At 37.0% G+C, this 26,843-nt stretch overlaps 1 protein-coding gene across 1 annotated transcript; it reads right to left on the reverse strand.

Moving 5' to 3' along the window:
- Positions 1 to 1,195: 1,195 nt before the first annotated feature.
- On the reverse strand, positions 1,196 to 26,412 carry DNAAF10 (dynein axonemal assembly factor 10). Its single transcript, XM_079110881.1, has 8 exons — positions 26,215 to 26,412; positions 19,491 to 19,591; positions 16,622 to 16,752; positions 14,379 to 14,480; positions 8,888 to 9,003; positions 7,896 to 8,030; positions 5,460 to 5,557; positions 1,196 to 2,635 (listed from the first exon to the last, which is right to left on the reverse strand). The coding sequence occupies exons 1-8, from the start codon at positions 26,395 to 26,397 to the stop codon at positions 2,428 to 2,430; spliced, it is 1,074 nt and encodes a 357-aa protein (XP_078967007.1). The 5' UTR covers positions 26,398 to 26,412; the 3' UTR covers positions 1,196 to 2,427.
- Between the last annotated feature and the right edge of the window lie 431 nt (positions 26,413 to 26,843).

The raw sequence follows: 26,843 nt of genomic DNA on the forward strand, positions 1-26,843 counted from the left end.
GTCCTCATTTCTTGGCTTACTCACATACAAAGCCAAGGATGGGAGGGGGTTCCAATGACTGCTGGTCTAGAGGCTGGACGGCCTCTGTAGTCATGGCTCTCTAGACTCAGGAGAGTAAATAAGTTTGAGCTCACCTGTCAACAGTTGGTAGTGCCTTCTAAAAGTGTGATAAGGCTTGAGAGGCTCAGGAAACAGGAGCGCCATGATTGATTAGTCATGTCTAACAGATCAGGAGCAGGGAAGGGTGTGGAGAGGTGGGTGGGATGCATCCTATAATCACTGCCAGATTGTATTTCCCAAAATTAGTCACATTATTTCACGTCTCCCATGCTCTTCCAGAACCTAGCCAAGCCTCCAGGAAGGAGTGGAGTTTGTCTCCTCACCTTGAACTCTGGGAAGGGAGCTGTGATTGCATCAACTAATAGTGTGTAGAGAAAGTGATGCTAAGTGAATTATGAGGCCAGGCCATGAAAACACAATGTGGCTTCTGCCCATTCTCTTGGAATGCTCCCTCGCATTTGGAACCCGGGCACTGTGCTCTGAGGAAGCCCATGTCACGTGGTGAGACCCCAGAACCTCAGATGTGGAGGAGGTCCCAGCTATCACCTAGCATCTGTACCTGCATCATTCAAGTGACAGCTTGGACGCAGATCTGCCAGCACCAGGTCCAACACTTAAGGTACAAAGGACAATATTATAAGGAGAAACATGATTACAAATGACTCTGAATTCAAAGTGACTGAGAAGAAAAAAAAGAAACAAGATAAAAATTGAGTGATCAAGGATGAAACTGAATTTGGAGAAATGCAAGAAATGCCCTACCAAATTAACTTTGCATGTATTTTTTCTTTCAAGGATGTATAACAGAGATATAATGATGAAAAATTAGAATAAAAAGGTTTTGTCTAAGTATATTTAAAAGGATATTCAGGGGCTGCAGAATGTAGTTCAGTGGTACAGCATGTGCTTAGTATGTGTGAGGTCCTGGATTTGATCCCCAGCCCCCACAATTCTACAATGTATGTCACTATGAAATACATGTATTTATTTTTCTTGACTTAAATCTCTCTAATTATACCACCAACGTAAGTGCTCTAAGAGATTTTCACAAAAATTTCCATTTTTTTCTTAAAATATTGGGAGAAAAAAAAACATGGCAGAGGACAGATTTTTTTTTTAAGTTCAATTAATTTTTACTTTTATAATTATGCCCACAACATTGTTCTATAAAACATTTTGGGAACTAAAAGTTTTCTGAACTTAATAGTCCAAACAAATAACTCTCCTTTAAGCTCTGAAATCACATGAATTTTACATATTGCACATGATCAATGGCTCTGTTCTCTTGATTGGGGGTGGGGAGAGTAGATTAATGAGAACGTCACCCAGTCAGTATTTCCCTCCCAAGGCTTAGCTAAGGGTATGGGACTGAAAAGAAACAAGGTGAACCAAGAGGTACATGTGCATTATAAAGCACAAAGAAGTGATGGTGTTGACTTTATTACTACTGCTAACAGAATCAAAGCTTCCAGGGGCTTAAAAAAAAAAAAAAGGTTATTTATGAAATACATTTAAAACCTTTAACAAAAAATAAGGCTACAAAAAGTCCCCAGTCTTCTACATCTCAACATCACTTATTACAGTAAACGACCAAGCCTCACTAACTTAGCTCTCATATTTTAAGTAAAAAGAGGTCTTTGTAAATCAAAGTATTTCATCTAATGAGTTACACTGCTGAAAGCAGTGACGTAAATCCAGTCTGACAGTGTCATTTTTGATACATCATAAAACAATATTCTGTACAGAAAAAGACACTGAAATCTCTCAAAATATATCTACGAAGATTAATTCAGAGTAGTTGTTCTAAGGCAAACTGTTTTAAACCAGGTGAAGCAATTCTTGTAACATAAACACCCAAATGCAACAAGTCTAAAAATAAAATATGGAACTTGGGGGATACGGAACAAATTTAAAATATGTTTAAATATAAAGAACAATTAATTTTGATTTTTTTGTTTTAAATTTATTCTATATTATTTATTTATTTATTTAAAGACAGGGGTCTCACTATGGAGCCCATGCTGGTCTTAAGCCTGAGAGCTCAAGTGATCCTCCTGCCTCCACCTCCTAGCAGCTGGGACCACAGGTGCACAACAGGGTGCTCAGCTCCTGACTTTGAATGAGAAATGGAGGGGAGAAGAAAAGAACTGGCCCTGGAAATGTGGTACCCCCAGACTCAGCAGCAAGCCAGTGTCCTCTCAGGTCACCAAAGGCCCACAGAGAGGCCGGAAATTGGACTGGAGGTTTGTGTCTGAGACCGTTACTCGTCGGCCAAATCCAGCATGTTCAATGAGAGTCAGAAGACCCCAGAACATATCCTGAATTCTCTGAGTCCTTCATGAAATTTTCAAGTCCCAAGTCTTCAGATCAAACTGTCTGGAGTTTTGTAACAATCAGGACTCTCACCGTCTGGTCAAATGAACTACAGATGCACAACCCTCTTTTGTCTGGACTCCAGTCCAGACTTGAAATGGGCTGAGTAGACAAGGTGACGTTCTGCAGAAGGCTGACAGAACCTGCGACTCCCATCTCCACTCCCTCGGAATCTTTCTTTGACCGCTGAACAGGGTATTCACTGAAAACAAGATCAAAGTGTGAAGAGGAGATAAATCTCAGCATTCACCAATTTCGTTTTTTACATCAACTCCAATGACTATTTTAATTTCTCAGTTAATTACTGAAACTAACAAACATTTTAAGAATCTTTCCAATATTGAGTTGTAAGCAAATAAAGATAAGTTCCTTCAACCTCAACCCTGTTCCCAAAAGGTTTCATGAAAAAGGGTGATTTCTATTAAAAACTTCTAAATGTCATCTCTGTTCTGCATTTGCTATATTTCTTTAATATGAATGGTCTAGGTTATCTAGCACTCTTCAGTAAACTGTCTTGGTATATAATCTTTTACTGTAATTTAGAATCATCTCTAGATTTGAACTAGACATCATGGGTAAACAGCACATGGAAAGGCAAGAGCTGTAAGACTTGCAGAACCTCATCTAAACACTTCCAGAATGCAGATGTGACCCCACTTTCTGAGTTCCCTCATACAGATCCAAGCCTAAGGATCTTTTGTGTACCATTTCTACAGGGAGGAGCTACAGGGGAGAGATTTTAGACCTAAACATCATTGCTTAATGATAAGAAAACAGCAATTCTAAGAATAATTGTTTTTCAACTGAAAATGTAAATTTATAAACTAATAAGATGAGCTGCAGTTTAACAACTAAATACTTCTTCGTCTAGATTTGGGGGTAAAGGGGAGAAATCCCTTCCCCTAGAGATGTGTTCTAGTGAATGCAGAGGGACTCCTCCTTAGAAGGCCTTGTGAAGCCTTTTCAGTACAATTACAGCAGCACCTTTTACTTCATAAATGTTTAAAAAAAAAAAAAAAAAAAAAAAAAAAAGCCCAGAGCTTAAGAGGCACAAAGCAAATCAGAAGCAGAGCAGAAATCAAGGAAGAGGCTATAGGTAGAAAACCTACTATTCTTTCTTTCTTTCAAACCCGATATAGTATTTTAATTAGAAGATGTGAATAAACAGCTTAAATACAGACTTTTTTCATGTCTCTTGACAAAGGCTGCAGTTATTTAACTGGAAACAGGTGCACACCACCACACCCTGCGTGATTCCCAGTTTTTATCAGATTTTTTAAAGATATGTTCTAAAATCTCCATATTATCCATTAAAGTTTTAAACATATATGTGTGTATGTGTTTCAAATACTCAAAAAATCAGCATGTTGATCTATTCATTCAAGAAACAAATTTCAAATAACTAGATGAGGTTCTCTAGGAACCTTTGGTTAAGTGCTCAATAAATATTTGCAATTTAATTGTACTGCTATCAAGGCAGACTGACAAATGGAAATCAAGATAAATATCATTTACCTGAAGCCAATTCTCTTTGTTAGTACAATACTTGATAGCAAAGCTCCAAACCACTTGAAAATTAGACTAGACACTTGTTATGGTTAGAAGTAAAGTTCATATTAAGATGCAGGTGAAATTCTAACTGCATACAGACCCGACTTTACCAAAATAACTAAATCTTTTATAGTAAAAAATTCTAGCCGCAAACATGTCCATGTGTGGATACAAGAAAACTGGTACTTATTCTTCAAGCAAGCAGCCTGAGGAGTCTGGTCATCAAGGCGCTCTACTACATAGCTTAACTAAGGGGCTGGCAGAGCCTAATGTGGGATGGAGACTGCACTGGAAGAATCCAGAAGAACAGTGGGCCAAGGTCCTGGGCAAATTACCAATGACCTGTCCACCTGATGTTCCCCAGAACTCCTAAACTTTTCTTCTGTTTTTTGCCCACAGAAACCTATTGTTTTAGTCAAAAGCATTTGCTCTGGAATTTTTTTTTTCCAGTTATATCCCTTAAATACTTTAACAAGCACTTTCCAACTGCAACCCTGTTTTTCCTTCTGGTTTCTAGAAGGAATTAATGCATAGAAAAGGATTTTATAGGGGCTGGGGAGATAGCTCAGTTGGTGGAGTGCTTGCCTTGCAAGCACAAGGCCCTGGGCTCGATCCCCAGCACCCAAAAAAAAAAAAGGAAAGATTTTGTTTTTTTTCCATCCAAGTGTATTTTGCTTGCTAATATAGTATTCAGAAATACCACTGACTCTATTTTAGTTTTTGCTTTTTACTTATTTATCTTTAGAGATGGAGGTCTTGCTGTATAGCCCTGGCTGGCCTTCAACTCCATGGCTCAAGTAACCCTCCTACCTTTGCTTCACGAGTAGCTGGGACTACAGGTGCAGGCCACCACATCCCACTTGACTCCTAATTTTTAAATAAGTATCTAACCTGGGATCTACCACTTTACCGCCCTTGGAATTCTAAGGGGACAGTGCATGGTCACAGTTCTAACTGTAACTCATCCTGTCTGTGTACACAGAAAGCAAACTCAATGACAAAGTTTCTTCTGGAGACCAATCAGGAGCCCTGGGTTCTGGTTTTGGTTCTCTCTCAATAACATCATCTGAATTCAGGCAAGTGAATTATCAGGATCTAGAACTACAAATTTTAATTATATTCCACCTTATAGAAGTAGTGTTGTAACAACAAAAGATGATACTTGACAAATTCTTGAGTCAAAATTTTTATAATTAAGATATATGATTTCAAATCTGTAAAAAAAAAAAACTGTTCCTAATCTGTTTCATATAAATGAAGGCAAATGATGTCAAAAGGAGGCTAACAATTATTAAGTGTGAAATAAATACTTCATTTAAAAATACTTAGAAAACAACAGTTATGTAACACCAGGAATGCTTAAATCATATTGAAATGAAGTCAAAGGAGGAAAAAAGACAAAAATGTTCAATCTAATCCTACTTTACACCCACAAGTAACTTAAAAAGGAGCAGCGTGCACTGGTAGAGACTTACTACTTCCAGAGGTGAAGGCTGCCGGCGCCTCCAGCTGTCAGAAAGAGCTCTCTGTTCTGTGGCAGGTGTCGGACCTGCCACACAGTAGCTTTATGAGCCTAGACAGGATGAGAGGCACACAACTGGTTTACACGCTACATGCCATCCTAGACAGCAAGCTTGTAAACAAAGAATCTTTCCTACCACAACTTCAGCTGTTAGAACAGGAACTAAGTTATTTTCTGGCATACCTCTTTATAAATGGCTACAGAACTTTACAGGAGTCCATCAGAAATTAGGAGCAGCATCAGTTTTCTTTATTGCTTTATGGAAAAAAAAGTTCTACTGGATTAAAAAAAGATAATAAATCAAGAGTCCACTTAACATGCATTATCAGAATAAATTTTATATATCTAAATATCTCTTATTTATTCTGAGAGGGAAACCACTCAATAAACAAAAACATTGGGGTTGAGGTGATAGCTCAGTTGGTAGAGTGCTTGCCTCACATGCACAAGGCCCTGTGTTCAATCCCCAGCACTGAAAAAAAAAAAAAAAAAAAATACAAAAACATACTTCTTCCTAGGGGAAAAAAGTAGCAACTGATATTTTAAATAGACTTTCATTTTGAGGGCAGTTTTAGGCTCCCAGCAAGACTGAGCAGAAAGAGTAGAGTTCCCATTTATAGACTGAATTTTAACCCACAGCTCTGAGAGCCATATCTTCCATTTACTGCCATCCGACTTGCCCAGTCTTCAAAAGGAGGACCATGGGGATTAAGACAGTGTTTACTGTCTTAAGAAGCCAAGGCCTTTATCAGTCACATTAAACAAAAAGAAACATGACAACCAAAAGGTTAAGGGTTTGTTGGCACCTCAATGACAGCAGTAAATCCGTCCGGGCAATGCTACCTATGTTCCCTGCGGGGGGACTTGAGCACAGAGAAGGGAGGAGGGAAAGAGCAAGGGATGAAATAAGGACTTCAGCCTGCAGGAGCTGTGGGGCTGGCGTCACATTAGTGAGGGATTGGTCTTGACATTTTTATTTTAGTACCTTTTGAGAGCATTACCATTAGCAGATAAAAACACATATCTCAAAATATACACTTTAAGGGTGTGAAAGTTCCCAAGTGATTAGGTTCAAGCTGTCAAAATTTAATAAAATTTATTTTATAGCTTGAAGTTCTCCTTTTTCTTCTAGAAGTTGAGGAAAAACACAAAAGGAGGGAAAATGACCTCTTAAAACACACCAGTCATTTATTTGACAGATTTAGCAATTATTGGATTAAACAAAACCAAAAATTTTTGGAGAGGAGACTACTATTTTTAGATAATGAGAAATGTGTGGCAAGCTGTATATGAAGAATTTAGTGAAGTGCTATATGTTGTAGCTAGATACTTAGAATGTTCGGAAACAATAAATGAAAAACAATATTACAATTTGTGGCTTTCTTATTAAGAATTTAGTTCATTAAGCAGTTAGTTTATACACAATAATAATAATGACTATAATCACGATGAGACAAAATAGGACAGTTTGAGAAATCCTACACAATCCACAGTCAAGGGAGAGGGAGCGAGGAGGTGAAGTACTGAGCAACTTGTACATTTTAATCTCAAGGAAACAACTAGTCTATTGAGCTCTCTTTCTTTTATATCAAGGAAGCTCAGAATCACATTTACAACCCATCTCTTGGAAGTAACAAGACATTTCAGCATGAATTTTATGTAATTTCTTTTCTTTTTTCTTTTTTTTTTTTTTTTTGGAGGTGCTGGGGATTGAACCCAGGGCCTTGTGCTTATGAGGCAAGCGCTCTACCAACTGAGCTATATTCCCAGCCCCTGTAATTTCTTTAGATGTTATTTTCTTCTTTCTTTCTTTTTTTATCAGTATTTTCCATTTATTCTGCTTTCCTCATCTATTTTTCCAATGCTATAATACCATGTTTCCCTCTAAGTTACCCCAAATATAAGGTGAAGTAAAAATCAATAAATAAAATATTTTAAAATATTTACTATGGTCTAATCGCAACAATTGGTGCTTTAAATATTTTCATTTAATATAGCAAAGTAGAATATAAAGTAAAATGTGATAAAATGACATAATAGTTATATACTGATATATTTTGAAAGGCATGCAATTAGGTATTCATACAAATATATTTATTAGAAAACACAAGTTTGGGTTTTGTTGATCACATTCCTAGGTTTTTTTTGTGATTGTTCCTAAACTACAAAAGTAGATTCCTATCTGAGGACTTTTTCAAGAAATTTAAAGCTGAGATACTCTGGGAAATTACTCTTCACATAAAAAAATTCATCAAGATCCCACAAGAATATAACAAAAATAGCTCTCCCTTCACATAAAGACCTGGAGGAACCTTGGTGACTAATTGTATTTATTAGTCTAAATAAGTTATCATTCCTCTTCAGAGAAAGACATTTCCCTCATATTTACCTTTTCTGAGACAGAGGCAAAACCTTTGGTTGGATGCTGCGTTCTCATGTCAAAAACATGGAACTTTCCTTCCAAAGATGTGGCTACTAATTTATTCATACTTATGTCCTTTCTGTCAAACTCCAAGCTGCATACCTGAAAAAAGAAAATATATATTATTGGTAGGCTTGTTAATATTCAGGACGCTCTTCTAAACAGGCAAAACAGCTTTACTAATATAATATGACCAGGTAAAACATTTAATCATTTTATCTACTGCATCAATACATGAAGTATTTTTATTATTTTTTTTTTTTATCCTTCTTTGTCTTTGGTTCCCATGGTCAGTGGATGCATTTAGAAAATAGAAATGTACCTTTTTACATTATTTAACACAGTTCAATCACAGTTACCTTTAGAAAACAGGAAGGTACCATGTTTTCCAGTCAAGGTGCACAACTCAGGAACTACAATTCCGAAGTAGTTGGGAATGCTGTTATTATTTCAGACTTTCTGATATTAGCAGAAAACAGGGCTCTTATTTGCTTATTTTAATGTCATACTCCATGGCTCAGAGGGCCCACAATTGGGCCTCAGGGGCTGGTGACTCCCTGACATTGTGCATACCATATTTGAGTTATGTATTCATTTTCTGAAGAAAGGATACGTGGTTAGCATTAGATTCTCAAAAGAGTTTGGCCCCCGAAGGTTAAGAATCATTGGCAGAGGAGTTGATGAGATTGGTTAAGAGAGGTGCTTTCAGGACTTTGCAGTAATTCAAGGGAGACAAAAACATGCTTAGAGAAATTAAATAGCATCAGAATGTACATTATGGGTTGGGGCTGCAGCTCAGTGGCAGAGCACTTGCCTAGAATGTGTGAGGTACTGGTTTCGATCCTCAGAACCACATAAAAATAAACAAAATAGAGGTATTTTGTCCATTTACAAATCCAAAAAATATTTTTTTAGAAAAGATATCTTAGTGATACATTAAATAAAAGAATATACATTACCCCATTTTTTATGTTTGTCTCCCACCGCAGTGACATATTTCTGAGATCAAACAGTTTGATATCCCCATTGTCATAGCCAGCACAAACAACACGTTCCTCTTGATTATAAGCATTGCCTGGAAATCAAGATACAAGATTTCAGAGAGTCTGACTCAGTGGTACATGTCTGTAATCCCAGCTACTTGGGAGGCTGAGGTAGAAGGATCATAAGTTCAAGACCAGCCTCGGCAACTTAGTGAGACCCTGTCTCAAAATTTAAAAGTAAAAAGGACTAGGAATGTTGCTCAGTGTTAAAGTGCCCCTGGGTTAAATCCCAGTACAATGGGAAAATATATATATATTTCAGTTCTTTATAAATGCTAATTTGAAGGCTGATAAAAAATATTAAGAAACTACACAAATAACTTACAACAAATCTAATTTAAAAAATTACACTAGGTGGAATCCCAGTTTATCAATCCTGAAAGGATGTCAAGATTATTAACTTTGTATTTAATTTTTTTAAAAAGTTGACTCATTGAAATTCTATACTGAAGGGATACATGGAAGAGTTTATAAGTTGAAAGAAAATATACTATAACTGCAAAGTCTATCAGACTATAGTTCAAACACAGAAGAGTCTGGGAAGACAAATGCAGTTAAGCTTCTAGTGCTTTCTTGGCAGTAACTATATGTGAATATAAATAGAAGCGCTTTAAAACTAATATCCTTTGCAAAATGTTGTTCTTTGTGTTATTCTGTCTTTGTAAGGAATTAAAGCAAAGTAGGCTGTGACATATGTTTAATATTATGGATGATCCTACATGAAATAAGTTCATAATCTAGTCAAATTCACCCTGGGAGGATCCAGGGTTTTTTGTTTTGCTTTGTTTTGTTTTGTTTTCTTCTTCTGGTACCTTTTGCTATGAAAAAAGTGACAAGGGAGAGGGAGGTCGTGCCACCGTGCAGGCTATCTGGACCTCGTATCCCAGTGCCTTCATTCTATAACTGCCTCCAACTTCCTCCTCATGAACTGCAGCCCAACACTTCCCTCTAGATGATACTCCAGCATCTCAACTCATCATGTCCCAACCAGGCCTCACCATCTTCCCTTACAAACCATGCCACCCTTTCTGGAGCTTTCCATAATCAGTCCCAAAATTCAGTTGTCTGAGACATAATTCTTTTCTATGTCTTCTTATCCAAAAGATGGCCAAATTCTATTTGTTCTACCACAGTATCATCTGCTGAACCATTCTCTCTGCTCCACTCTCATTGTTTCTTACCTCTCTGACCTGGAAGACTGCAAAAAGTCTCTGCACTCATATCCCAGCACCACTCACTTCTCCCATCAGACATCTCCAGTTAATTTTTTTTTTTTTTTTTTTTTTTTTTTAAAGCTCAGACCACATCTCATCAGTGCAAAAACCGTCAAGTGCTTACTACTACCTCCAGAATACCCAAACACCTCTGGCCATTGGTTAGAGACATAGTTAGAGCTTTCTGGAAAGCTATGTCCACCACTATTCCCTTCAAGATACTTTCATGGGCACTATCTAGTTATTCCCCATGCTTGAAATTTCCTCCCAATTTCAGTGTTAAAATCCTATGAATCTTTAGTCTGAGCTCAAAATGCTCTTCCTTCCCAAGCACCTCTCCCTCTGGATTTCTTCTGCATCTACCTATGCCTCTCAGTGTCCTTTACTGCTGTTATCTTATACTGCATTTTGTGAAGATGTTATGTCCTCTTCACTGAACTACAAGCTTTTTTTTTTCTGCTACTAGGAACTGAACCTAGGAATGCTCTACTTCTGAACGACAGCCCTAGCCCCCCTTTAAAAAAAAATATTTTGAGACATGGTCTTACAAAGTTGCAAGGCTGGCCTCAAACTTGTGTTCCTACTGCCTCAGTTGCTCAAGTTTCTTGAAGCTAAAATACGTGCCTATTCTACCCCTGCCTGCCCACAGTGCTTTACACATACTTGGCATTCACACACACACAAAATTCTCAAGCCAGGCATAATGGAGTGCACCTGTGGTTCTAGTTATTGGGGAGGCTAAAGCAGGTTAAAATCTAATGTCCTTTTATGCCACATTGTACTTAATGTCCCTGAGATCAACAATGAAAAGGCTTTCGTGGATACAAAGATAATAACATACCAATTCAAAAATAATCATTCTAAATGCTGATCCTGGAATTTCTCTAAGAATACATATCTTGGGCCTGGGGAGATAGCTCAGCTGGTAGAGTGCTTGCCTCGCAAGCACACGGCCCTGGGTTCAATCCCCAGTACCACAAAAAATAAATAAACAAAATAAATGTGTGCATTTAAAAAAATTTAAAAAAGAATACATATCTTAAGTTTCTATTATTGTTCACAGTTATAATACAATAATCTTTTAGAAGTTGGAAGTCTATCCCTCTAAAAACTGAAACAAGACAGGGATGCACTTTTACCACTTCTATTCAACATCATCCTTGAAACTCTAGCCAGAGCAATCAGACAGATGAAAAAAATTAAAGAGATATGAACAGGAAAAGAGGAACTCAAACTATCCTTATTTGCTGATGACATGATTCTACATTTAGAAGAACCAAAAAATTCCACCAGAAAACTTCTAGGACTCAAATGAATTCAGCAAAGCTGCAGGATATAAAACCAATACCCATAAATTAAATGCATTTCTATTCATAAGTGACGAATCCAATGCAAGAGAAATTAGGAAAACTACCCCATTCACAATAGCTCCCCAAATATAAAATATCTGGGGATCAATCTAACAAAAGAGGTAAAAGACCTCTACAATAAAACTACAGAATACTAAAGAAAGAAACTGAAGACCTTAGGAGATGGAAAGAACTCCCAAGCTCCTGGATAGGCAGAATTAATATTGTCAAAAAGGCCATACACCAAAAGCATTATACAGATATGTTGCAATTCCTATTAAAATCCCAATGACATTCTTCATAGAACTAGAAAAAGCAATCATGAAATTTATTTGGAAAAATAAGAGACTCAGAGTACCAAAGCAATCCTTAGCAAGAAGAGTGAAACAGGAAGCATCACAATACCAGACCTCAACCTATACTACAGAGCAACAGTAACAAAAATGGCATGGTATTGGCACCAAAACAGGCACACAGACCCATGGTACAGAATGGAAGACACAGAGACAAACCCACACAAATATAGTTATCTCATACTAGACAAAGGTGCCAAAAACATTCACTGGAGAAAAGATAGCCTCTTCAACTAATGGTTCTGGGAAAAATGGAAATACATATGTAACAAAATGAAATTAAACCTCTATCTCTCACCCTGCACAAAAATCAACTCAAAGTAGATCAAAGACTTAGGTACTAGAATAGAGACTCTGTGCCTAATAGCAGAAAAAGTAGGTCCAAATCTTCATCATGTGGGCTTAGGACATGACTTCCTTAACAAGATTCTTAAAGTGTAAGAAATAAAATTAAGAATCAATAAACGGGATGGATTCAAACTAAAAAGCTTCTTCTCAGTAAAGGAAGCAATCAATAATGTGAAGAGAGAGCCTACAGAATGGGAAAAAATATTTACCACACACGCCTCAGAGCACTAATCTCCAGGATATATGAAGAACTCAAAAAACTTAACACCAAAAAACCCCAAATAAACTGATCAATAAATGGGCTAAGGAACTGAAGAGACACTTCACAGAAGAAATATAATCAATCAACGAACATATGAAAAAATGTTCATCATCTCTTGCAATTAGATAAATGCAAATCAAAACTACTCTAAGATTTCATCTCACTCCAGTCAGAATGGCAATTATCAAAAATACAAGCAATAATAAGTGTTGGTAAGGACATGGGGAAAAAGGTACACTCATACAATGTTGGTGGAATTGTAGACTGTGCAACCACTTTGGAAAGCAGTATGGAGATTCCTCAGAAAACTTGGAATGGAACTGCCATTTGACCCAGCTATCCCACTCCTCAATTTATACCTAAAGGACTTAAAATCAGCATACAACAGTGATGCAGCCACAGCAATGTTAATAGCAGCTCAATTCACAACAGCTGAACTATGGAACCAATCTAGGTGCCCGTCAACAGATGAATGGATGAAGTAAATATGGGATATATATACAATGGACTATTACTCAGCCTTAAAGAATGAAATTCTGGCATTTGCAAGTAAATGGATGGAACTAGAAAATATCATGCTAAGTGACATTAGCCAATCCTAAAAATCCAAAGGCCGAATGTTTTCCTTGATAAGCAGATACTGATCCATAGTGGGGGGAGGGCACAGAAGAATGAAGGAACTTTGTATTACACAGAGGGGAGTGAGAGGATGGGTAGAGTGGTGGGGACAGGAAGAGAAAAAAAAAACAAGGTTCACAGAATTCTCTTGGTCTTGGCTTCTCTTTCTTCAGCATAAGGATGTTGTATCTTTCACATGGGAATTTCATCTGCTTTTAAGAAACATCAGGAAGATTCAGAGTGATTATCTTGCATCTGCTACCTTTCATGTGCCTTTAATTTAAATAATCAATGCCCTAGAATGACATATTCATCCCTTTATAGGTAATGCGTGTTAAGTAGCTTGATTTAGCCCTTCTACAAAGTACACATAAATCAAAACATGTTGTATTCCATAAATATGTATGTGTATATATATATATGCTGTGTATGGTTGATTAAAAATAAAATAAAAGTTTTAAAAAAGAAGTTGGAAGACTAAATGCCTAATTTAAAAAAAACATAAAAAGTTGAAGAGTTCATATATATTGTCAAATTCTACTTTTCATTCCTGTTATCTCTATAGGATTATACTAAGTAAAAGCAGTAATAAAATAGAGGTTCAAGCTAAAATTGTCTTATATCCTTTAAAAGCAAAAATTAATTTTGGTGCTCAGTAAGAAATCCTAGAGCAAGCATCAATTCATCCTACAAAGTCAATATTAATATATTAATAATGAATAAATGAACAAAGTTATTGAATTGTAAGAAATAATTTTGGAATGGCACATATTTTCTAGAAGTAAACACTGCATAAAATGTAAGATTTGTCAGGTTATCATTCACATTTGAGGCTCTGCTTAGACCCATTAATGGCAGTGGGTTCTAAACTAGGTCAATATCACCTAATTAAACAGAAGCACATAATAATAATGGAAAATCCTTTGAACATTCAATAATCCTAACACAATTCTAAGCACTTTGTGTTTATTAACTCACTGAATTCTCAAAACACCACCACTAAGTGGTTCTTCTATTAGTTCTACTTTGTAAAGGAAACAACCATGGGACAGTAATTTGGTAGCTTGCCTCAAGCCACATGATAAGTAGCAGAATTCAGATTCAAACCCTGGCCCTGGAGGCTGACATTAACCAATATATTTGCCTCAGTAAGCCATCAGAATAATCCACAAAACAGACTAGTCAGAGGCTCCTGGGGCTTTTCTGAAGCACCGGGCTTTTTTCCATCTGAACCTCAAATGCGAGAGTCCTTCAGCGATTTACCAAACGCCACAGTCCAGCAGTCCCTCTTGTTTTCTCCCTGCACAGGCTCCATATTGGCGACAGGATCGTCCTTCTGCCTTGGGTCCCACACCTTCACAGTTCCTGTCAGGAATAAAAATTGGTTGGCAAAATTCAATAGTAAGTGATCACATTTTCTTTCTGCATTCTCTTCCAATGCCTTCCTTGCACATGGCAATAATATAGTTATGAAGACAGCTGAAAAATATTCACATTTTTCTGACTTCTAATTGGCTGTTTTATTTATGTTACTGTCTGACATGATTTCCAAGTAATTAGATACACAGAAAACCCAACAACTATTCCTAAGTTATCTACAAGTTATGACTGATCACATAAACACAAATATTATGTAATTCAAACCAAGCCTTATTTTGTTTTGGCTTAAAACTGATGTATTATTTATTTAGAATAATATCAGTGTGGTTTTAATTTTTATTTTCCCCCTACTATCCATATGACCTTTGGCATTTTTTTATACAGAAGAATAAGCTCTAATTCTTACATCCAAGGTTTCTTATATGTGTTTTAAACTACTATTTCATATACAATTAAGTTTAATTTCCCTGGAGCAATAGTGAAAAGGGAAATATTAAGTAAAATTAACAAATATTTCTTCTCAATTTAATTCAACTTCCTCATGTTAATTCATATTAGAGGAACTACTAACTAGTGTCACTGCTTATAAGAAATGTAAATGCATTAAATAAAACGCCCCAAAGGCAATATCTGGCAGAGAAGAAGAAAAGGGCAAATAATCCCTCAAAGGAATAATAAACTCAGAAAGCGGGAGAGAGCCCACTGGATTTTTCTCCAGGGATAAAACTGGTCATTAAAAGGCTCCTATAAGGAGGAAAAAACTTCCCACAAATATGACAACAGATTATCATCTTACTCTAGAGGGCTTATACAAATTAGTAAGATTTATAGTAAAATTGCAATAGTTAAATTAGTAAAGAACATAAAAAGACAATTCATGAACTACTAAGCAAATGTACAAAGGCACTTATACAAGTTGGGAGTGCCATTTTCATCTATAAAATTAGAGGAAAAACAAAAAGAAAATGAATGCCAGTAGGGTAGAATGAAAATCTACTTTACCCACTACAGCTGACAATGTAAACAAGTACTTAGGAAAGTTTGACATCAAATTTTAAGAATCATAAAACATGTGTACTCCAAAAGAGTCACGTATATAACAATAAGTGTTTCTTCATTATTTTTAAGTCATTCTCCCAAAACAATAAACAAAACACTTAAAGCACACTGAATGCTTATTAGTAGCAGCATGGTTAAATACACTATGGTAAATCCATACAGTGGAATATTGTATAGTCATTAAAATAATAATTATGGAAAGAGCAATATTTGTGTATGACAAACATTAAATGAACAAAGTAAGACACATAATAGCATTCATGCTTATAACTATGCTCATTGTATATAAAACTGGAAAGGAAAAGAAAAATCTAATAGTTGTAGTAATGTGATAGACTTTGTTATTTTTCCTTCTGCTCCATGCTGCTTTTATGATTGGAAAAAAAATGATTTTAAAAACAGCTGCTCTCAAGTAACAAAGAGAACTTTTCTTCTAAAACAATTTCCTCAGTTTTGTGCAGCCATTTAAAAACTTGCCAAACCAACTAAGCTATCAACCTCTCCTGGAGCCCTTGTGAAAGCAACAAAAACTCCAGATTCCATGAGAGTGGTTCGGAACAAATTCAGACACCAAGAGATCTGGCCCCTGTTGGTACCGCAGGGTTGAAAAGCCCCGCTGGTGCCCTTGCAGCTCTCCACCATACCCTGTGGATGTACTACGGGACTTCAGTTTTCAGGCAGCTGTCAATATGACAATTTTCACAAGTACTGATTCTGCTTTTTAAAAAAAAGAAAATGAAAAGCTGCCACCCACACTATATTGTCAGCTGCCTCAAAAACCTGTAAAGACATTTTAAATCCTTCAAGGTTCAGAGGAAACTATCATCGTTAGTAGTTGAATTATTCAACACTAAAATAGTAAGTGCTATGGCTCTATCTTAAAATATCCAAAAGTCTGAAACAATTGAGGGGTAAGCAATCAAACTTGCCTATTAAAAATGCAGAGCAAAACTATTAGATTTAGAGGGTCAAGGTGATCAAAGGGGATTTCCAGGCAGAGACGACATTCTATTGCACATAGATCTCCATTAAATTTTTTTTTAAATACATAGAATACATTGACTCACCATCTCGGCTTCCAGTCACAATTTCGGGTGCTCCTTCCCCAATTCCTAGGCCACCTATACCATCTATAGTATTTACAATTTCCTTATGGCCCTTTACAGAATACACTGGTATCTCTGGAGCTTCCAAATTCCTAAACAGAAAACATGGCTTCTTATTTAGACCACATGTCCCAAACATTTAAGTCCATTACTAAGTTTTGGTTTTTTTTGGTTTTTTTTGCGGTGCTGGGGATTGAACCCAGGGCTTTGTGCTTGCAAGGCAAGCACTCTACCGACTGAGCTATCTCCCCAGCCCCATTAATAAGTTTTAAGAAGTACGCCATACTTAAATTTTGTTTTGAAAACAAGAGTTTTGCTATATATTCACTTCTAAATTTCCTCTCCACTTCTGGTTCTTTTAAGCCCCCAATGAGAACTGCCATTGCTCAACCTGGAATTTGAATTCTTGAGCCTTCTTTACTTAGTGTGCTTCCAAGATGACCTATTTAGGTCTTCCACATATGAATTAGCAGGTGTGCGTGTTAACAAATGCAGATTCACAGACTCATCCCTGGACATTATGAAGCAGGATCTCTGGGATGGGATCCCAATCTTCTTCCAGTTGGTATACAAGCACTCTACCAACTGAGCTATATCCCCAGCCCATAATGTATTCTTTCTCACTGAATGTCATACTGATTTTCATCCAGTGACATAGTTTTTAATGATTCCTCATGCTTGTCATAATAACTGTACCCCACCTGGCTGCAGTTCATCTATTCAAAGTTAGTGCAGAAAAGGGCAGTCAGGTGCCAACTTCCACTAGTACTTATGTCTACACTAGCTGGCTGGGTGATGAATGGCTGGTCAAGGTCATGCTCACACAGCCCTTTATTGCCTCCCTCCATTTCCCTCTTCCTTTTGCTTTTATATGGTAGCTTCTTTCCACATTTTTCTTAGTAAGTCAGTTTTCGAGAACATATATTTTAAAAAGGTGACTATTTATGAAATGTAATCTCAATTTATTAGATCAAGATTAGTAAAAGCTCACTAAAAACATTTTGAGGGCCAGGGCTGTGGCTCAGTGGTAGAGTGCTCGCCTATCATGCATAAGGCCCTGGGTTTGATCCTTAGCACCACATAAAAAATAAAATAAAGGTATTGTGTACACCTACAACTAAAACAAGATTTTTTAAAAATATTTGAGTTAGTTTGGCCTAATTTAGAGAAGATGTTTAACTTTATACCATCATTATGAAAGAATCAAAAGACAAAACAGGATTGTAATTCCACTTAAAAGAACTGTTTTACAATTTTTACAGACTTTAAAATGAGACTTGTTTTAAACATGAAAGTAAAGACTTATCAATGAAAACAAGTTGGCAATATTTGTACTATACTAGGAAACTGTTAGGGAGATGGTCAACAGTGTTGTTACATGTTCTTATATTGAAAAATATTTATTTTGAAAAAAAAAAAAACAACCAGGGGCTGGAGTTGTGCATCGGTGGTAGAGCATTTCCCTAGCATGTATGAGGCACTGGGTTTGAGTCTCAACACTAAATATAAATAAATAAAATAAAGGTCCACTGGCAACTAAAGAAATATTAAAAAAGAAAACCAAACTGGCTTTTTTTTCCCAATTTCTTTGAAAATATATGATACAGTATATAAGAAATAATGACTAAATACTAATTTAATTACTAAGCAGTTGAAGCAAGGGGAAATCACTTTCATTCTGTTTTATGTTATGATCTTAAGATAAAGATGGACAGTCTAAGTGAGACTCAACAAAGGTCATATTAGAAAACACAATGAAAGGCTGGAGATACAGCTCAGTTGGTAGAGTGCTTGCCTCACCTGCATAAAGCCCTGGGTTCAACTCCAGCACCACAAAACAAAAACAAAAACAAAAAACTCACAATGAAGGGGTGGACACAAGGTGCATGCCCATAATCCCAGCAACTCAGAAAATCAAGGCAGGAGGATTCCAAGTTCCAGCTGTGCAACTTGCGAAGATCATGTCTTGGTAAGATCATGTCTCAAAACATTAAAAGGGAGGGGTATACCTCAGTGGTACAGTATTCCTGGGTTCAATACCCAGTACCCCTCCCCAGGATGTGGGAAATATAGTTTTTCCTGGAGCACTACTGTATACTTAAACAATCAAAATAACAGATTTTCCTGAGGAGTAATTAAAGAGGAATTTCAATTCATTTAACTCTAAATATGAAGAAGTAGCTATAGGTAAGACATAAGAATTAAAGGCATTTGGCAACAATTGTGATTATGCTTGTTCAAAACAGGTTTACCTTGATTTGTTCAACAGATGTGTTCCTAAAAAGTTGTGCTTAAATGTTAAAGCATTTTTAAAAATAAAGAAAAAGAGCAAACTTTATGCTTAACATGCAGGAGGCTCAGGGTTCAATCTCCAGCACCGCACATGCACACAAAAAGGGCAAACTTTAAACGATTAAAAATTAAACAAAAACTCAATGCATCATTCTGTAATGCCAAGTCTTCTGCTGAAATATAAACAAGAATTTTTCAATGTTATATATGTGTTTTCTTGTATACTGTATCCTTAACAGGAAAAGGGCATTAAATGCAAGCAACGAACAGCATGTGAGGAAATAAATATTGAAAATATTATTCAAAATATCTAAATGAAAATAGGTTTTCAGTGGATTTTCCATGTGAAATTTAGAAATGTATGTTAAAAAGGATTTCCATACTTTTATGATTAAAATTAACATTTTACTTTTATGATTAAAATGCATGTTAAAAAGGATTTCCATACTTTTATGATTAAAATTAACATTTTACAAATGCCTTCTGAGGAAGAGTAGTAAGACAATCAGAAAGTGCATATCTGTCTAAATAATCTTACCATATATGAAGGTTTCCATCAAAATCTCCAGTAGCTAAATATCTCTGCTGTAAAGATGTTGCACCAAATGTTCCACATTTAATGGGTTTGGCCTTTTCAATCTTGATAGCAGCAGGGAAGAGAGGAAACATTATTTATGTAAGCAGTTATTTATAATCCACAACATTTATGGCTCTATTATGGGGTTTAAATAAGATGCATAATATAAAAGGCAATTAAAACATTTTCTGATTAAAAATTATCATATTCTTTCTTTAGCCATTTTCCCTAATTTAAAAGTATATAACTGTCAAAGAGTTTTAATTTGCTTTTCTTATCTCTCAAATGAGACATTCAAATGCTTACAACTCTGCCATCTCAACTGGTTTGCAAATATGAGTGTCAGCATTTAATGTGATATTCTTTAAGATCCTCAGTGGAAATGAGACCATAATGGAGATACTATTCTTTCCAGATGGCTGCAGAAACAAAGACATTTATGTGTCTTATAGTTTTCCCTGCAGAGTCCTAAAAACTGAAGATGCTTATGTCCCACTTGCTCTGGGAACTTTTTTTGGCGGGTGGTGGTAGACTGGGTACTGAACTCAGAGGCACTCAACCACTGAGCCACATCCCCAGTCCTATTCTGTATTTTATTTAGAGGACAGGATCTCACTGAGTTGCTTAGTGCCTCACTATTGCTGAGGCTGGGTTTGAACTCATGATCCTCCTGCCTCAGCCTCCCCAGCTACTGGGATTACAGGTACACACCACCAAGCCCAGCTCTGGGAACTTTTTAATGCAAAGAGATTTGTTCACCTGTGTGTACCAAGACAAGATTATTAGTATGGATTAGTCAATCTTTTGAGATTTCTTTCATTTAAAAGGCTATTCCTCCAAGTGTCGTATATAATCGCATGAGTAAAACTGTTTTTCCTGCTGCTTTGGTCCCTGGAAACTCTGGAATCTGGAATTCGATAAGGCTACTACTGATGCCTGCTCCATGCCACAACTCTTGACCTATAACACCTCCTATTAATTGTCAGCCTCAATGAGACAAAACTATTCACTTATTCTCTTACGACCTTTCCAATTGAAAATTCTTCATGCTTACAAAAGCAACACATTCCCTACAGAAATTCAACCAAAAGAAAAATGGGAAAAAAATGAATCCTTTTTATATTTTTTAAAAATAATCCTCACCCTTCTAGACCATTTTCTGCATATTTAGGTTTATTTCCTTCTGCTGAGACAGAACAAACTACTCCAATATTTCATGATGTCCCCAAGAGTAACACAAAGTATAGATTCTCTGATACTCATTAGGCACGCATTTGACAATTGATACCTTCCAAAGAAAGAAACTGAACTGAGGATCAGCCTATTATTATATAACAGGCCTTATACTAGATATTTTCACCTTTATCACTGCATAGATTCCAAAAGTAAGGAAAGAAGTAAAATATGTCTATGTTTAAGAGGCACAGGCTCACCAAGTGGCATCAAGACCTATGAGATACCAAATATACAAAATGCTTTGAAATCTGCCCCCACCTGTCTGTGACTGTGTCCTGCTTCTCCCTTTCTTTTTACTGCACTCCAGCCACACCAATGAGTTTTCTGGGTTCTTCAGACGCACCAAGGTTATTTCTATGCAAGGGCATTTGCATTTACTCTTTCCACTGCTTGGGCTGCTCTTTCCCCAGATCATCATGCCTCCCTCCTTCTCCTCATTCAGATTTTAGTTCAAATGCAACGTCCTCAAAGTGACCTTCACTGCCCCTCCAAACTTAAGTGGAAAGCCCAGATCACCATCTCTCACCCTACTTAATCTTTATTGTACTTACCAACTACAATATTTTATTCATTGAATTATCTATATCCTTCCTTTCTAGAATGTGAGTTCCATGAGAACAAGAACTTCTCTCATTTGTTGAACACCTAGTGGGTGCTCACCACTTTTTGAATGAAGGTATACATGAACATCTACTAGTCCCTCAGCCCTAGTGCTGAGGAGAGAGAAACCAATGCTGGATCTCATTTCTTTTTCCTTCCCTTTTCTCCCAGCAGGTCTTCATGTGCCATGGCTCTGAAGCAGTTTCTGGTAATCATTACATGCAATCTTGAAAATACCATCCATATATCAAACACCTACATATTAGGTACTGTTCTAGATGTTCTTCCACTACATATTAGGTACTGTTCTAGACATTCTTCCAGAAGAGACCATCCTTTCTCTTGATAACACCTGTAAGCTAAGTGTTGGGAACACAACTTTCACGATGAGGAAACAGCTTCACAGAATGAAGCTTAGGTCCTAAGTGCCAGGTAGTCTCCAAGTTCTTTCTATCAAAGGAGGCTACTCCAGGTCTATGTATGAATTCATTAAACAACAATTTTATTATTATATAACCCCTATTCTGTAAACGTGAGAGTCATATTCGAAATACCAAATAAGTGTGCCAGTCCTAAAATGAATTGGTGAGCTAAATGTCACAGGTATGAATTAAACCTACATTCAGATATCCTGTTTTTTACATTCACTTGTGTCTTTTTTGGGAGAGGAACTGGGGATTAAATCCAAGTATGCTTTACCACTGAGCAATATCCCCAGTCCTTTTTATATATTTATAAAAATTTGACACAGAGTCTAAGTTTCCAACGCTGGCCTTGAACTTGTGATCCTTCTGCCTCAGCCTCCTGAGTCACAGAGGTTACAGGCACGGGCCACTATACCTTGCTCTTATTCAGACCTTTACAAGATCAGCATATGGTATTATTATGCTCCCTCATATTCTTTTTGTATCAAAGAAACACAGTTATATAGATACAAATGATCTGTTGAGAAAAATCAAATTGAACTATATTAAAAGCAAATTAAAATATATTAACACCTTGTCTTCTGCATGCAGCAAGGGCTGCACTTTGCATAGAAGGGCTGAGCTCTGTGAGATAACAGACTTCTAAAAGCAGACATGTGTTTCTTTTTCCTCAGATGTTCATGGAAATCATAACAGCAACTAAACTGAGAGGACATTATTGAAACTAATTTTTTATAGTCCACGAAAAGCCTCCCTCTTAATTCTGTCAAATATTTTAGCTAAGGAAAAGAAAAGATGCACAGAATTTGTCAGTAACTTTTTTTTTTTTTTTTGCCAGAAAACTGATGGTTAAAATTAAATGGAGATCTATTTGGTCTAAGATTCTTCCACAAGAAAACAGTAAATATAAATAATTTTTGCTGTGTGATACTGAAAATGACGTTCAGTGATGGTTTACCTGATCTAGCTTTTGGTATTCTTTGCTACAATTATATGCTAACATGATTACAGAAGCCCATGATCGATAATTCCCATGCAAGTTATTTTTGTTCTGTCTGTGGGTAGGTCTAGTACAGCTTGTCAGTACTTCCTCCTCCACATCCTGGCACTACTTAATTAACATTAAAAGGTTTAGTCAACCAAATGCTAATAAGCAATGAATTCAACATGGGGGATAAAAAAGCAGACCTTTATTAGTTTACTACTAATTTTTATAGTATAAACATTCACAACTGTGATTTCATTTTTCAGGGTCATCCCTGTCCATATGGTATTTTTGTGCCAATTAGAAAAAAGTGGCACTTTATAAACTGACGAAATCTCACATAGGGAAGACTTGTTGAAGGGAAAAGAGATGAGAACACTGGCTATACATATTTGATGTTGTGCCACAAACTTTTCAACTGTATTTGGAGGCCCTGCCCTCTGTTCCCTATCAGTCCTTGGAGTAATGAGACAAGGGCCATATCAACAAAGACTGACTTGCTTCCTTTGTACCTAGTCTTAGATGCATAGGCTTTGGTGCATGTCTTGGGGTAGCTCTAACATGATAAATCAAGTTTGTTTTCTAAGCTTTTAATAAATTATCCATCTGGTCCAATGGTTTAGAATTACCTGGTAGAAAAGAAAGGAAAAAAAAAAAAAACAATATTGGGACCTTAGTCTAAACTGAATACCTCTGCACCAAGAATTTTTAGGGGTAGGACCAAGGCATCAACATTTTAAAACATGCTCACACATAAACAATAACGAAACACACCCAGATGATACTGGTGCACAGTAAGGGATTAGAATCAAAGAACCTGTACTTACCCTGTTTCTTTTCCATTGCACCACTACTGCTAAATATAACTAAAGTTCCTAAATACATATTCTGTTTGCATTATTCCCCTTTTAGACAGTATGTGTTTTAGGAGAAGGGACTCATCTCCCAAGTACCTTTGGTCCTTTTATTAGCATAGTATCTTGAAAGAGAAAGTTCTCAGTAACTTGTAGAAAAACAGACACAAAGGATTCAGGTGAAATTTTTAAAAGTGGTTATTCCTGAGATTGAGATCATGGGTGATACTTCCTTCTTTTTCCTATCTATATTTTCTAAGTGTTCTATTATGAACAGATACTCCTTTAGTTAAAAAGTTATTTTATTTGCTAGAATTCTCTAGAAACTCTAAGAGACAAAGAATACTGCTTCACTTGCTGGAATAAGTGTATAACTGAAATATGTACAAATCATAATTCTTATTAATAAAAAGGTCATAAGTCTATAGATGCTCTCTGGTTGAGCTCCAATTTAGCACTTATTCCTAATACTTCACTTTTAAGTTTCTGGTATTTCAATGTTTCCCATTTGTTCAAGCCCCTTACTCCAACTTGACTAATAATCACTAAATCAACATTGAAAATTCCCAACTTATATCCCACTTTAGACATACATTCACCCACTCTTTTAACAAATAATTTATTGAGCAGTTGCTCCTTATAAACCACACACTGTGGTTATAAAGAAACACATTGTCCTACTCTCCAGGAGTTTAAAATCCAGTTAGACAGAAATGGCTCAAAATGTATATTTCTGGCATAGGTAATAAGGATAATAAGTATTACAGGAATGCAATGTAAAGAAAAGTTACTTTGTGTGGGGATCAGGAAGGTCTTCACACATCAGAAAATCTGAATGGGATAGTAGAACAGCAACAGGTGCCAGGCATGGTGGTGCACTAACAAAGCAACTCAGGAGGCTGAGACAAGGGGATCACAAGTTCAAGGTCAGCCTCAGTAACTTAGCCAGACCCTCAGCAACTTAATGAGACTCTGTCTCAAAAAAATATATATAAAAAGGATTGGGGATGTGGTTCAGTGGTATAGTGCCCCTGGGTTCAATTCCCAATAACTAAAAAACAAAAAAACAAAAAAACTGGAAGCTAAGTGATGAAGAATATAAAGAAAGGTAGAAAACAGCCATGTTTGGAAACTCTGAGTAGAATGCTTGGCTAGAGAACAAACTGAACAAGAAAACAGGCACTCAGGAAAGTTTAAAGTAGGCAGCACCACAACTATCTTCTAATCTAAGCTGGCCTATCCAAAAGGTATTCATCCTTTACTTACTCATTTAACTCCTATCTCCTCCAAGTCGATTCTCTCCCTAGTCTTTGATCCCTGGAGTTCTCAACTTTCCCTGCACTGGTAGTCTATTAAAACTCTATGCATGCAACTGATTAAGGCTGATAATTTTTTTTCAGGGAACCAAATCAAGACATTTTTATGGGCTGGGGAGATAGCTCAGTCGGTAGAGTGTTTGCCTTGCAAGCACAAGGCCCTGGGTTCGATCCCCAGCACCAAAAAAAAAAAAAAAAAAAGATATTTTTAAAATTGTAAACAGCCATAGAATGCTAATTATTAGTCTGGCATGGTGTTTCGTGCTTGAATAGTTACAGCTACTCAGGAGGCCAAAAGGATCCCAAATTCAATGCCAGACTGGGCAATATAGCAAGAACCTGTCTCCAAAAAACAATTGTAAATGCTAGTGTCATAATTCTCCAATTCTTTCATCAGTGATCTTTACAAAACTTGTAAATCTGGTCTTGCCCTGCAATGATGTCCTATTTTTTTTTTTCTTTTAAAAGGGATATATTTTTAAATGTTCTACAGATCTTGCAACGTCTGGTTCCTGCTTACCACACTTATTTCTCAAGGACATGAACCATCTCCTATCACTGAGCTTCCACACATGCTGTTTCCTATGGAAAAGTTACTCTCTATTCCTAGCTTGGCCTAGATAGATTCTACTCAGTTCAAATCTCTTTTTATTCTCATAGAACCGCGTTTGTTTGCGTTAGAGAACTCGGTTTGATTTATGCATCTTGGTTCGTATTTAACTGATTATCTCTTCCCCTAGAAAATAAACACCATGGGACAGGCGACATTGCCACTCACATACCTGGGAATACCAGGTACTCTGTTGATACTAGTTGAAAGAATGAAAAGTGTATGGTTTCTCTTTCAACTACACTGCAGGTATCCTGGTACCTGTTTTGGTTCTACTTGCATGAACGATCATTTAATACCTGTTCCTACTAAAATATTCTCTACAAACAATCGCAAAATGCCTAGTCCTGAATTACTTGCGAAATCTTAACGTCACTTCCAATAGACTTAGCGCTTTCCTGTACTGGGCTTGGCGGGAAGGGGTTGGCAGGGCGTGTAGGTACTGGCCTGCGGATCATTCAGAACTTGAAAGACAAGCTTTAAATCCGAAGCATTTCTCAATCTGCAATCAACTTCTCTCGTCCTGCACAGCTCAAATTATGCTTTGGGGGAACGGAGGACGAAGGTTGTGGCAAAGAGGAACGTAGACCCCAGAAGATGCACTCGCCCCCTACGGCAGTCCATAGCCTGGAATTGGGTCGTCTCGACCTGGCACCCACCTCTCGAAGCAGCTTCAAGTCGCCGTGCTGGATCTCGTACAGCTGAATGACGCCGGTGCCCCGTGCGAAATTGCCCATAGTCACAAATTTGGCGCTGCAGGGCACCCACTTACAGTCGAACACCGTGTAGTTGAGGCCCTTCTGGATATGGGAGATGATCTGAGGCTTCTCAAAAGCTGACATGGTTTATCTAACGCCACTTCTAACAACAGCCACACCCAGACTCTGACAAAAAACTAACTTGGAAACCAGACTCCAAACATTAAAGACAGTTTGTCCTTCCCGCTAGCCGTACTTGGTCTCCAGAAGCCCTAACAATTTGGACTTAGTTGTCTCCGAAAATGACAAATGTGCTTCTGAGATCGCACGAGACGTTTCTCCACAGACACAACAAATTATTTATCGCTTTGACTAACTACCCTCGCACATATATAGAGAGAGAGGTTATTAAGTGGCTTGGCTGTGAGTTGAGCGGCTGGAAGGCACCCTAAGAATCAGGCATATTTTACGATAGCTCAGGCATACGCTCGCCCAGATTCTACTTCAGGACCCCGGGGTGGGACCTCTTAGAAAGGGGGCGGAGCCCCGATGTTGATTGGCGAAGGCCGGCTCCTGCGCCGTGCGCCTGC

Source organism: Sciurus vulgaris (assembly GCF_902686455.1).
Source record: "Sciurus vulgaris genome assembly, chromosome: 14".
NCBI classification, from domain to species: Eukaryota; Metazoa; Chordata; class Mammalia; order Rodentia; family Sciuridae; genus Sciurus; species Sciurus vulgaris.

Bases quoted from the DNA above. Each gene is read 5' to 3' on its own strand.
- DNAAF10 (XM_079110881.1), bottom strand. From the start codon at position 26,397: ATGTCAGCTTTTGAGAAGCCTCAGATCATCTCCCATATCCAGAAGGGC. The intron at 19,592-26,214 runs GTGGGTGCCAGG...GCTGCTATCAAG, and splicing joins ACTTGAAGCTGCTTCGAGAG to ATTGAAAAGGCCAAACCCAT. The intron at 9,004-14,378 runs GTAAATCGCTGA...CTTGATTTCCAG, and splicing joins CTGCTGGACTGTGGCGTTTG to GCAATGCTTATAATCAAGAG.